We start from the raw sequence: 14,421 nt of genomic DNA, 5'->3' as shown, positions 1-14,421 counted from the left end.
AACTTTTCCTAGAAGAAATTCATAATGTAAATCTTCTCAGCTTCGGCGAATTCTACTAAGAGGGATATGTGTTTATCTTTTTCATCATTTCTGACATTTTTTTACTTTTCGTTTTTTTTTTTTTACTTTTCGTTTTTTTTTACTTTTCGTTTTTTTTCTTGTCTTTTTCTGGCGTTGAAGTCTCTCATTATAACGTTTCCGTAATTATTCTATCTGTTATTAAACTCTCAATTTCTTAGTATTTACTTTCTTGTATTCCCTCTTCTGAATGACAAGTTGTGATAGCATACAAAAGGTGTCTGATATCTGACAGGAAGGAGACACTAAGAATCAATTGAAGTTGTATGGAACCAGCCGGATTACCATCATATATTTTACTCATACCTCTCAATTGTGCAGGCTGAACGTTTTAATACACGGTGAAACCAGGGCCTAAAATTCAACAAAATCACAGCTCCACACTGGTAAAAATTTTATTAGTATAGAAAAACTAGTTTAGTCAGCATTTGTTTAGACATATAATCAGAGTTCTGTCCAGTACATCATGTTTACCTGCGACCAAAAAATTATTATTATTATTATTTAGGAAAATTTTGGCATCCAGAGCAAACAAAATTAAAGGCATCTTAGGATACATATTTAATTGTATTGTATTAAACCATAAAATACAGAAAACAAACCGGTAAGAAAAATAGTCACACTAGAAGAAAAAAAGTCACTTTTTCTTACATAAGAATCTCACTCTCATTTTTCCGTGATCATCACGCTGTCTCAGTCTGTTTTCTGCCGAGGCAAATACATCGTTATACCAGGGCTGTTCCTTTGACTTCCTACCAACTTCAAAACGCCTTTTTTTTTTTTTTCTGGCCAGCCATTTCATAACAGCAGGGGTTGGGCTAAAATCTTGCAATGGACCTATATTAATGTGAAGGTAATTTTTCACAGTAGTGGGAGCTAAAGACAGTCTGTTATCTGTTTTCAATATGTTGTAGTCACTTATGTCTTTCAACATCGGAAGAAGATGGTTTCGAAGCAACAACTCGGGCTAGACTTGTTGACAGAGCATGAAATGTCTGATTTCCATAGATTTTCATGAGAAGGTTTTTAGCGTCCGGACCTTTCAACATACTGCACGATGATGCCTCTCTATATTGCATTGCGAACTGCAAAAGATCTGTATCAGGACAAATAACTTTGTGGCATTCTCTTAGGGCATCATCAGTTACATCGTCTTGCAAAACACGCAAAGGCTCCAAAGCAATAATACTGTCTTCATACAGCAAACGCTGACTAACAAAGTTAATTATGGAATCCAGGACTTCGTAGCGTACTACAGTAAAATCTTTTCTCACTGACATATTTGTTATGGGATTTATTGTGACGTACCGGTATGTTACGATGAAGTTGAATACCATGTAATGAGTACTGTATTTCTCCGTTGACGTTCCCTTGCACACGTTCGTTTAAAAAAAGTTTTTTCCCACCCGCCTAATAGAGGTTTCTCTTTCATACTCTCCAATTGTGCTATAGTTCTATTTTTATTTGTTGTTATGTCCAATAGAAACATTTCATCACTCTCAAACTTCTGCTGGCAGTTCTTGAAAACATATAGAGCGTCTGTCACAAGACACAGAAGATGAAGGCGATCTACTTCTATCCATTTACGCAGATGACCATTGGCTTCATTACATACATGGCTTTCCCTTTACAAGTAAAGGCAGTTTGGATACCAATTTTTTAGGAGAGTAGTGAGCATACTGAATGAAAATTTTGTCCACCTGACGTCAAAATATTCTGGGTAGTGCAAAACTTCTAAGTTATTTTCTGAAGCTACCATCGTTAAACCTTTCGTTCCCTGCCCTGAAGAGTGATAGAAAGCACACAGTCCAGATGCTGCTTATATGAGAGATGAAACTTCTTGGACATTCTTGGTGACATCTTTCCATGCTAAATTAATGCGATGGGCAGCACACCAAATTTTCAACAGAGGCAACGTTTCACCTGAAGCAACTCTTTCATCAGTTAACAATTTCCACATTCCCTTGTGTTCTCCTGTATTATGTTTACACTATCAGTAACTATCGAAGTCACTCTGGGAAACATTACTCTTTTTACTGATTTTCGTAACGCTGTGCTTCGGCTAAATTTTTGGCGGTTATTGATGTATGTTATCTCTGGTAGTACATATTTCTATAACGGGTTCAAAGGATCGTGTAATTTTTATCTACAAAACAACACATTTCATTATATCGGAAAAGTGTAATGTCCTATTGAAACAACAGATAAACGTGCAGTTAGTTGCAGGGGCGGATCCAGGGGGGGCGATCGCCTCCCCAGAAGAGGAAACTTTCTTATTTTATATATATAAATAAAACCCATCCCAAAGTTTGGAGCCCTTAAAAGTAGCAGTATGACAACCCCCCCCCCCCAGAAGTTGGTCCTGGATCCGCCCCTGGTTAGTTGCATATTTTAAAACTATATGAATGCAACCGAAAACGTTTCAAAACTAAATATAGTTAAAAACTTCCTTCACCTCAAAATTGGCAATGGTTTTCCCTGCCATCTAGGAGACACCTATACGTATTAACTCTGGCTTAATGTCATATACTGGCAGTTATATGGAATTGAGTAACCCCCCATTGCATAATGAATGTATTGTAGTTTGACACACTAAACGCTTTTAAATGCATAATCCGAGAAAAGTAAGGTACTCACATTAATACCACTCCACACTTTAAGAATTATAGTTCCACACTTTTTTCCTACAGTTCCACAAAGTGTGGAGTACTCCACTCAATTTTAGGCCCTGGGTGAAACTCATAATGATGATGATAATGATGAGAGTGCTATGATGAGAGTGCTATCACTAACAAGGTTGCCCAGCACGGTCATTTTTCTCAAATAGCTAGAAAATTATTTCACTAACCATGACAGGATAAGTCAAGATCCTCATTGTCAGGAAGTTGAATTATAACATCCAGAATCACATACAGGCATAGGGTGCTAAGAATACTTAAGTTACAGATTACGTTGTCATTTAAAGCTGACCACTGTTACGTATAATGCGGCATTTATCTCATCAGAAACAAGAGGGTTCCGGAAGATCGAGTGGGACGTCGTCGGACTAAGCAAAATAAGAAAAGAAGATGAACTAATCACCGTGCCTGTATGTTCACCTATCCTGTTACGAAGCATCAGAATGTGAAAGGATTAGTGTTGTAAAATTTCCGGAAATTTTGAACCTGTTGGTAAAAGATCGTTTCTTTCCGGTTTCTTTCCAGAAAATTGGAAAAATTGGGAAAATAGCAAAAATCTTTGTATTAGGTTAATTTTACTAGTAATGGAGCCTTTTTTTTTCGAACGCGTGAAAAATGAAGTTGAGAAATTTCAATATTGCGAATATTTATAAAAAACATTCGAAAATAAAACTGTTATAATTATTCTTCAAAATTCAGGGTGGCCACAAATTAAGAGGGCACTTTTCGATCATGAATTACATTGAATGATGAGAACATATTTATAAATTTGGATATATGAACTTAGATATCACAATGACAATTTTATCTGTTTTGGATAAAATGATCCGTTTGAGCTCTCTATGGATCTGTGCAGGCTTGAAGACCTAATTTATGCTTCAAGACGCATTTCAGTAGGGACCGAATAAAATTCTCCAATAATAATGGTTCGAAGATGTTCAACATTTCGGATTGAATGACTGTAGATTGTATTCTCTAAGTATCTCCAAAGAATAATTCTGGGAGAGACAACTCATCCGGCCGAAGTGGCCATTCATGGGACCTGTCCACATACCGAGAAACCACTCATCTAGCCTTTGGTGAGCTTCCGTTGAATAATGAGCTGGTGTAGCATCCTCTTACCATCATAAATAATCAAAATCCTAGTATCCAACATAAATGGTATCAATGGGCCTGCTTTCTCTTCTAAAAGTTGAATATAGCTTTATGAAGTACATAATTCACACGCTTCTCAATATTTAGGCAATTTGCTGCCATTTTAAATACCGTTCACTTCCCCAGCGATGTCATTTAAATTTTGTATACTTGCAACAACGAAAGACAAGACAAAAAAACAATATATATATAGTCATTTTCAAAAGTCTGAGCACACTACTGATTTTTCAGAATTTTCAAAAAAAAAAAACATTTATCCATACAAATCCCAGTTTGTTGGACTTGTTCTCTAAAATAAACAAACAAAATTGTATCCTATACATGTATACTTATTTTCTCTCCACACACATGCTGTAAAACCTAGCATTTATTGGATACGTTAAGCCTATTAATATGCCTTTATTATTGCTCATATAAAAAAATAAAACATGTGGTCCTGCTTCCACTGAGACAAATTTATTGATTTGCGTTCAATGAAATGCGACCCTCGGCCTTGATAAGAACTTTTAAATTCCAAGCATTGATTTGATTAATTTATCCGACTTTTGTGGAGCTATGCAACTCCAGTGGCTCTAAAGAACCTTCCAAAGACCTGTATTCATTAGCATCTATTTACAGACTGTCCTGTCAAGCTCATCTTGCAAGTGCTCGATGGGTAACAAATGCAGTGACTGTGGTGGCTATTCCACTTGTTGGTGATGTAAGTGTCTCTTCGTTTTGCAGATAATTAATGTATAACTTGGAAGAAAGTTTGGAACAGTAATCTTGTTGTAGTGCAAAGTTACTGCCCCCAAATCCGAGCTCTTGATGGAATTCTATGCCTTGCTTAAACGTTGTTGTGAAACACGTTTTTGTCCATTATTCCATTAATTTGAACTAAATTATCAACTTGGCAGTCTGTGAAGTATCCCCAAATAATGACACTACCTTCTCCGTGTCTTTCTGTATAGATATTACAATAGGAATGAAAGCGCTCTTCGGGACGACGACGCACAAACTTGTACCATTGGAAGCCCAAAAGTTGGAATTTAGACTCGTCGGTCCAGACTGCCCTCTTCCATTGTTCATCGTTCTAGTCTTTATTTTATTTTGGCTCAGAGTACCTTTCTCTAATGTTTCCTACTTGGCATATGGTTTCTTTACTGCAATCTTGCCCCAAAGATCATAGATCTGAAGGCGCTTGGCCACCGTTCTATTTCATACCGATTGGAAATGGTTCTTCCATAGTTCTATTGTTTCTTCCGGAGCAGTTAACGTCTATTCCACTTGCTAGTTTTTCCAGTGAAGTTATCCTTAAGAGAAGTTGTTATTTTTGGACGATCAGTGTGTTTCCGTGTAATATTTACACGACTTTGCCACTATCTTTCAAGAGTCTGACAATCAATAATGTGTTCATTAATTAACTGTTTATGACCAAGCAGCTGTCCTCAGTAAATTTGTCTCGATGTCGACAAGACCATGAATTTTCGTATCCTTACATGAACATGTATGTACACATATATACCATGTATGAAGCGTCCGATAACGTTTTCATGCCTAAATCCAAAATTTGCACTCCTACTCTTGCGTGTATAAGGTAATCCTTGAATAATTGATAAATATGATACGGAGTTAGTTTGAGATGTTGGTGGACAAGCTAAAAAAATGTTAACACTAAATCATTAAAGTTTTATTTAACCAGAACTTTAACTCATATTCAGGCCCGACGAGAGGGTGGGAAAGCCGGGGCTTTTCTCCTGAGGCCCGGACTTCTGAGGGGCCCGGTGAATACAGAAAATATTATATCCCTTGTGCTAAAGAGAAAATTGCTACATATATTTTCCAAGTAAGTAAGAGAAATTACTTTGGATGTCGAAGTTGACAATATCGCAAGTTTGATAGTAGATCTAATACTACTACTCAGTAAATTGGAAAAGAATTTTGCAAGAATGTAAACTTGTGAGCAGAAATCGAGGAACGGCTTCAGATTTTCCAGAAAAGCACAATTCGATTTCTTGTGGAAGTATCCAACCTTAAGCAATGATAAACTTGAGGGAAAAGTAACAACGTGGTTAGAACTATACAGCGATAATGTATCAGATGATACCATTATTAAAATGGTTCATCTACAAGCGATTCAATTTGTCAACTTCATTGCTGCTCTGACACCATTTCAGTTGCTCAACACAATTCTTGACCAGAAACTAGTCAACATTTTTCCGAATGTTATTATTGCTCTTCATATTCTTTGAACTCTACCACTGTCTGTTACGGAGGCTGAAAGATCATTTAGTGCACTTGCAAGAGTAAAGAATGTTCTTCAATGACGCAACAAAGATTATCCGAACTGGGAACTCTTATAATGGAGTCTACTTTAGCCCGTTTGCTAGCAGGGAAGCAAGAAAGGCTGTTTTATAAATTATGAAGTATAACTCTAGTAATGCAATTAGTATAATGTAACTAGTAAATATACCATATAAGATATACTGTAGTTTGCCAGTTTTTATACCGGGCCCGGTGATAACTCAACCCTGGGGCCCGAGTTGGCTCTCGACATGTTTGCCTATAGTGTACATCAGGCCGAAGGCTTAGACAGAACAACTAGTCTAAATAACTTCCCCCCCCCCCAAAAAAAAACTACAAAAGTGGTAATAAATATTTCGCCTTGACAGTTATCATTAAGCACTGAAAGAAATTTGATGGCAGTCAACTCGAATCTGTACGCTATAGTACTACATTGCTAGTGTTGTATAAGATAGAAAAAGCGTCATACCAACATACACAATGTTAAAGAACCATAGCAATTCGAAAAACACCTAAAAATAACATTCTTGTTTTTTTTTTTAAAAAAAATCTAAATGAAAAACAGCATAGTTTGTATGATATTCTCCAATATATTAATGTATTCTTTCATATTGTACGTTATATGTTATATTCTGTTGACATACAGTAGACAAATATTAAAAAAAGAAAAAAACTAAAGACTCAGTATAATTTTCTTGGATAATGCGAACACTCAATATTTATAATGTGAATTCTGTCAGCTGTTGATATCAAGTACCTTTCGGTGCTTTTTTCTTCTTCTTTCTTTCTTGCTAACACATATATGTACATATGTATACATGTGTATGTGACACTGAAAAGCTGAAACGTAGTAGTCACGCTAACATTAAAAATGAAGAGTTTTCTAAGTGAAGTCAGTAATGTAAATCTCACATGAAAGCTCTTCATACCAGCAACGCAATGCGACCTTGAAAATTGTCGTTCTGGAAACTTCTTGTTGTAAATTTATGTTGATCGATGTATGTGTTATGTTGACATTGGCACAGATAATGAACTTAGTGAAACATTCGCATTATGCAATTTTCCACACGTTTCATAATGCTTTGTTCTGTAATTGTATTTTGACCTATTATACAGTAAAAAGAAAGAGCTCCTCCGGTATATTATTAAATCATATCATTTTTACACTTTATAAAAGTAGCGTACAGTTCCATACATCTCATTATACTAAAAGTATAAATATATAATAAATGAAAAATTTAACTCAAGAGGTATAAAGCAGAAAGTTAATCTCTCAATAGTTTCTAATCTTATTCTGAAGCATATTCCATTATTTCGTAGCATTCAAAAGTACAAAGTCGAATTAAATAATCTTCCAACCATTATTTGTATCTAACATCAATTCCTGCTTCGCTGCGTTAAATTAAGAAAAAATTGTAATATATTCGTTAGTCAGTCACTTTTTACTATTACTAAAGCTCTCTCTGATATCGGTCATTTTCGATCATTTTTATATTTCTTCCCCGTCCTCCTCTTCCCCATGTTGTGTGGCTGAATTTAAATTTAAACGGCATCAGAGGGGTCACTGTTGATCACAGCGACCCCGAAAACTATAGATTCGACACTGATATTGGTCATTTTCGATCATTTTTATGTATTTCCCTCTCCCCCAAGTTGCGGGACTGAATTTGGATTTAAACAGCATTCGAAAGTGTCACTGTTCATCTCAGCGACTCCGAATACTATAGATTCGACACTAATATCGGTCATTTTCAATCATTTTTAAATATCTTCCCCCTCCCTCTCCTGTAAGTTGCACCGTCAAAGTGATATGATAAAAACCATCTCAGGTCCGAACCTCATCTATGCTGAAAATGTGATCGAGATCGGTCGAGTGTTTCTAGAGTGATGAAGTCATAAAGACAGTCACTTTCATCTTTATTTTTTATATATCTCTCCTCCTCCTCCTCCTCCCCTACATTGCACCATCAACGCAGCATGATAAAAACCATACCAGGCCCTAACCTTCCATATGTTGAAAAAATTTGATCGAGATTGGTCGAGTGGAGTGGTTTAAGAGATTACGAGTCACAAACATAGTCACTTTCAATTTTATAATATAGATTAAAGACATACATATAGATAACCACCCTGTTCATCTGCCTTTATTATTTCCTTACGAAATTCATTATTTTACACATGAGCCACAAAAGAACAACGGAGTGTTCTTCAGTATTCTTATCTTTCATTCATTTTATGACATATATATTTGAGCAAGAGTAAGAACTTCTATGTAGTTACATGATTCAGATGTATAGTTCTGTAGAGGTAAGTTATAACTAGTGGAAATAAACTTTACAGATTCCCAGTTCTTTCTAACAACGAAAAACAACATATATTCATATTGTAAAGAGAGCACACAATATATATTCAACTTTCATTTTTCTGAAATATTGGTGTTCTAAAAATGCCATCATATTTAATGATAATATCCTGTAAAATATGAAACGTGAGCCCTCACTAGTCAATACTGAGGATAACTTACTCCAGAATCTTCTAAAATTGAATGAATACCAGTGAGAATAAGACTTGTATTGTTATTTGTTGTACAATGGAAAGAGAATAAAATGTTTTACGTAACTTGATAAAATACCTCTCAACCATTACTTTTCAAGTAATGCATTCGGTACGATCATCTTCAAAACTAAACTTGACGACCATCTTAAATGATTGTCCATCGAAAACTACTTTGCGACAAGTGATGATTGTAAAATAAATACGTACATTAACAAGTCACACTCAAAGTCTATGCGTACATCTTTGTTACAGGTTATTGCATTGCCTCACTTAGTGACCCTAAGAAGAAAAGTGGTCACATTCCGTATAGGGACAGTAAATTAACCAAGCTCCTCGCTGACAGCTTAGCAGGAAATGGCGTTACACTTATGGTAAGTCTTAATGAAATTTACAATAAGTAAATATGTAGTTCGTATTATAATAAGTAAAATTACCTATTATTGTGATCCCAATTAAGCAATTTATAATACAAAGAATTAATAGAAACATATTTATAATATTAAAAGTAAAGTGATACAGTACTGCACTTGATAATGGAACAAAACTTAAGCATAGAAGTTCAGTTTTGGACCCACTTAACGAACGTGGATAATTCTAGTCTAGATTAATAGATCGCAGGTTTAAAGTTTTGTAGGCATAGTTAAATATAAACTATATTTTGTCTTAAAGAATAAACCTTTTTACATAATTGGTTAAGGTGTATCTCACTGGCATTGATTTAACGTTAATATTTAAACAAACCCATATGATCATATTCACAACTAACTTCATTAGAAAATATTTCTTTTCCGAATAACTTCAGGGTGCACGTACTAAACTTCAGTATGTATATACTTCAGTACGAATACAATACAATCTACCATAAATTACAGGTAATTTTATTTATTTTAAAGCACTGAAAGCTCTTCTCTAACTGTTCAATTTGTTCATAAGCAATTAACAAAAAAATCATCATATAAACACAATTTATGGATATGAATATATGCAATGCAGGTGTATTTAAACTCACAATAATTTTAATAAATTTTATGTAGCCATATAAGAATTACAAAATTCTCGAAGGGATATTATTACCTCATACAGGTTCTGTTTTAACCTGAAGTCAGTACAGATTTTCATTTCATGTTATTCTCTCTGTCTCCTTTTTCTTATTTTTGTACTTTTTGTCTCCATTTAAGTCTTATATCTTCTTAAAATCAAATGAAAGCTTTTTCTTCTTTAACTTGACCATATTTTAATTCTTCTGTATAATAATCAACTGATTGTAGACCAAATTTTTTCATGTCGAACTTGATGATATTTTCTATTTGGTTGAAAGTTACAGTACCAAATTTGATTTTTCTACAGAACACACAATGGTTGCCTAAATGAAAGTGAGACTAATAGCTTATTTGGTTGCGGAACCACCCTTTAATGGCATTACAGGGTCGCAAACTGGCCGTCCTTCAGATACTTTTCAATGGTCCCAAAACATGAAGTTCACAGTATGAAGATCGGAACTGCGAGGGTGGGTGATGGAGAAGCTCCTACCGGTAGCGCCACTGCACATTCTTATACAACAGACATTATATTATTCTAAATGTCTAAATGACAGATACTCATTCAATTACATGTTCTTTATACAACGATATATTTCGGCAACATTAATCTTCTGCCGTCATCAATCGAGTAACAACTCGTCAAGTATGTTTGAACGAATCGATTGCAAGATCATACTTGTTAAACTTCTTTCACTACGTACAAACATAACACTAACACATGCAGCGTTAGACTAACATACATGTAATAGTACGAACACAAAGTTTTATTTAATAAAAGTACGGTATAATGCTGTTACGAAAAGATTCGCTTTCATTTTGGCAACTCTTATACAAATATCACCAGTAATTGATTTATTATAAAAATAGAAAATAATAGACTGCTCGAGTAAAGAACTGGAAAGTTAACACAATCTAATGTCATTTTCTGTAATTATTACACACACAGTAATTCCACCTATGTATTTCTGTACTTCAATGCCAATTATAGCGTGAATTAATAAATAATAGCACACAAATTTATATACTAATTTTAAATTTCTTTTAGATTGCATGTATTTCTCCAGCAAAGTCAAATGTAAGTGAAACAGTCAACACTCTTAGATATGCCGCACGTGCCAAGAAGATTAGAACAAAACCAATTGTTGTTATGGTAGGTAAATTCAACTCAGTTTGTTAATACAACTTTTGTTTGATTACTGTATACCTCATGAATACAAAATCTCAATGAAATACTCTCTCTTTAAATGTTTTCAATATACGACTTATATATATATCTTGCATTAATTTGGTGTACATATTTAACTAAGGGAAAAATTAAATTAATTGCTACTACAAATTTTACAAACATATTTATCATCCACTTCAAACTCTTTTTCTCTTTCGCGAATTCTGTCGAGGAATATGAAACTTAAAGTATATAAAACGATAATTACTTCTGTTGTGGTCGCGAAACATGGTTGCTTGTTTTGAGAGAAGAACGCATACAGAAAACATATTTCAGAATAAAATCCTGAGGCGAATAATCGGATCGAAGAGGGACGAAAATGGGGAAATGGCAAAAAATTCATAACGAAGAATTGCATAATTCATACGGTTTACCAAACATTGTTAAGGTTATCAGGTCTAGGAAGCTCAGGTGGGCAGATCATGTAGCCAGAATGGAAGAAAGTAGAAACACTTTCAAAATTTTAACTGGAAACTTAATCGAAAAAAAAAAATAATAATTAGGGAGATCTAGGCGCAGATGGGAGGATAATATTAAAATGGATCTTGAAGAAATAGAAATACAAAGTATAAACTGGATCCAGTTGGCTAAGGACAGAAATCAAGGAAAAGCGACCTTTGTGAATACGGCAATGAACCTCCAGGTTCCATAGCCCATAGAGTTAGTTATTTATTTAATTTATCTCTTTTTCAAATTGAAATGAGAACTTAGAAATGCATGTTCCATATGCAAGAATAGTGTGCTATGAATATCAATAACAATTTACAGAAGAAACAGAAAACTTCAGTAATGAAAAGTACGGTAATACTTCGACATAAATGAAAATGTTACTGAAAATGTTGTGACTAAAAATGTTTGAGAAGCTGTTCGATAGTAAGTTTTTCTTTTTCTTTCCAAGTACCAAAAATAATTATAGTTTCTATTACCGATAGTGATAACGCAATAGACATTTTAATGTCGTATCATAATACAGCGCGACATTCGGGAAACATTGAACATATAGTTTTAATGTTTAAAACATTGTAATAACTAAAATTATATTAATAAATATTTATTGAGACAATGCTATGCGTATCTATTAACAGTTAATCAAATCTCTCATACCTTAAAACACCGAAAAGACAGAAAATCAGCAAACAATTTCAAGGCACTCCTTGCCTCTTTCTCGGCGCATCTATATACAAAAAAGCTTAATTCAATAGAACAGTCACATGCTGGTTCATAGTTTCTATTCACTATTCTAATCTACATAGCAGGTAGTTCTTGAGTGCGTGTGTAAATGCTTCAAGTTAAATGTATGTTACAATATCATAAGTTTGCTGAGTGATTCGCAGATCATGATCGTTTATTGAATATTAGCCGCAGATCGTGAATCGAATGTTTTTTATTTGTGAACTTGTGTATAAATACATGCCAGGGCTTTTCCATTACCCATAAATAAGGAAGAGAAGGAAATCTTACTATCGAACTTCAAACCTATCCTATCACTTTCAATATACAGGAAAGACAAGCAGAGAATTTCATACATGTTTTTAATGTAGGAACAATTTTTTTCTTTAATTGTGCCAAAGAAGTAAGGAGAACCTCGAAACCTTTCGCTGATTTTGTCTTCTGGGTGTATTAAAGTATAAGAGTTTTCACTTAGTGTTAACCTTCTATTACTATACTCTACTTTTACTCTGTCTCCCAAAATCAACGATGAAAGGTGGTTTGAACTGTAAAGAAATATATGCGTATAATGTACAAAAGCAATAAATTAATCCCCCTCTTCCCCCTTTCAAAACAAAATAATGAGAGAAAAGTAAAGAAATATTTTCCACCCTGACACGGAATCAAGCTGGTGCTGAAGAAGCTTTGTAATTGATTATGGCAATGTATTAAACACTTTGTAATTTAAGTTATAATACTGTTAACACTATCTAAAGAATATTATTTCCTCTAGGATCCAAGGGAAGCTCTTATTTTAAGTCTCAAACGAGAAGTGAATGCTCTACAAAGCGAAAATGAACACTTGCGTTCCATGCTGCATATTGCTCCTACGACACTAGGACCGCCACTAGGAGGCGGTAAGTAAAATTCTTTATAATTACACTTACTCTTTCTACCTATACATTTTTTTTCTTACAGTAAAGTTTTGAGGTGATACAAATTATTGATTATAAACACTAAAAGTTAAACCATTTTCACTATTGAGCATATCATAACGATTCAAGCGGTACCAGTCTTTAAAACAAAATGAAAATGTTTAATTCTATGGATTCGATTTAATTTCCATATCAAAATAATAACTCCACATAATTGACATACTTTTATGATTCATGTAACACACCAAATCGACACATAATTCAATAACAAACCAGTTGATAATACTCGAAGAGCATTGCCAGAACGAGCTCAAAAGGAATTAATTGTTTCGAAATTTATATGAAATTGTATATTAAATTTATTTGATTAAATTAAATAATGACGCAATAATTATTGAGTCAATAACTAATGACGCAATAATTATTGAGTCAATAATAATGAAGTAATAATTCTTGAATCAATAACTGGTATTAGTATTGAATCAATATTGGTATTGATCAACACCAATATATATCTATGATTTACGGTTCCCGAGATATGGCTCCTTAAATCTCCCGAAATCAGAGCTTTTTTGATCAGTATCTCGGGAACGTTAAGAGTAACGCGAAAAATTTCATCACTTCTTTCATATAGTTTTTGATGCTGTATCGAATGGAGGGCTCAAAATTGAAAAATTCTCAAATAACAGACAGACAGACATACACACAGACATAGAAAATTCGAAAGTTCGTTGAAAAAAATAAAATTAATTCTATGGTCATTGCTGGTATCTGATCTCGATCTGAATACGTATTTGCAACGAGTTACTTTTGTTCACTACCAAAATATATTAAGAAAATATTTTTGTGTATATACTTGAAAAATATTAGAATAAGAACAAGAATCATTGATATCTAACAAACATAATAATATTTGTTAATTTACATTTCTTTTATTAACAAAAGGTACGCGACCATCTTTTGCCTGTATGTGTGAAATAACTAATGGTGACGGAAATATGAGAAAGTATATAAGTTTAGCAAATAGTAACATTTATCGTAGTTCCTCTTACAAGGAAACAAAATTTAGGGAAAGAAAAACATAAATGTGACAATTGTAACTCATTTTGATTTATGACATTTATGTTTACTTCAATTTCATTATTAGCTTCTAATTCACCCTATCTCAAAGAGCCTTCCAACATGACAAACATTTCCTTTTGCAGAAATTAACTGCATTATACAGGTAAAAACGCAAAGAGTTTTAACTCCAAGGTAGGTAAACTGTAAAACAAAATATTAATAGTTCACTTTCTTAGTTACTGCAAGTTTCAAAACAAAAG

General features: G+C 33.8%; 1 protein-coding gene across 1 annotated transcript in view; it reads left to right on the top strand.

Moving 5' to 3' along the window:
* LOC145694013 (kinesin-like protein KIF12) overlaps positions 1 to 14,421 on the top strand; it is a 183,751-nt gene that overhangs the window by 147,807 nt on the left and 21,523 nt on the right. The window contains exons 9-11 of the mRNA XM_081770155.1: positions 9,003 to 9,121; positions 10,836 to 10,940; positions 12,958 to 13,081. Coding sequence (XP_081626281.1) covers positions 9,003 to 9,121; positions 10,836 to 10,940; positions 12,958 to 13,081 — 348 coding nt within the window. The remainder of the gene's footprint in view (positions 1 to 9,002; positions 9,122 to 10,835; positions 10,941 to 12,957; positions 13,082 to 14,421) is intronic.

This window comes from Thermobia domestica, chromosome 9 (assembly GCF_964235325.1).
Source record: "Thermobia domestica chromosome 9, izTheDome1.hap1.1, whole genome shotgun sequence".
NCBI classification, from domain to species: Eukaryota; Metazoa; Arthropoda; class Insecta; order Zygentoma; family Lepismatidae; genus Thermobia; species Thermobia domestica.
Note: the sequence above shows the minus strand (reverse complement) of the source record. Positions and strands in the feature narration are given on the sequence as shown.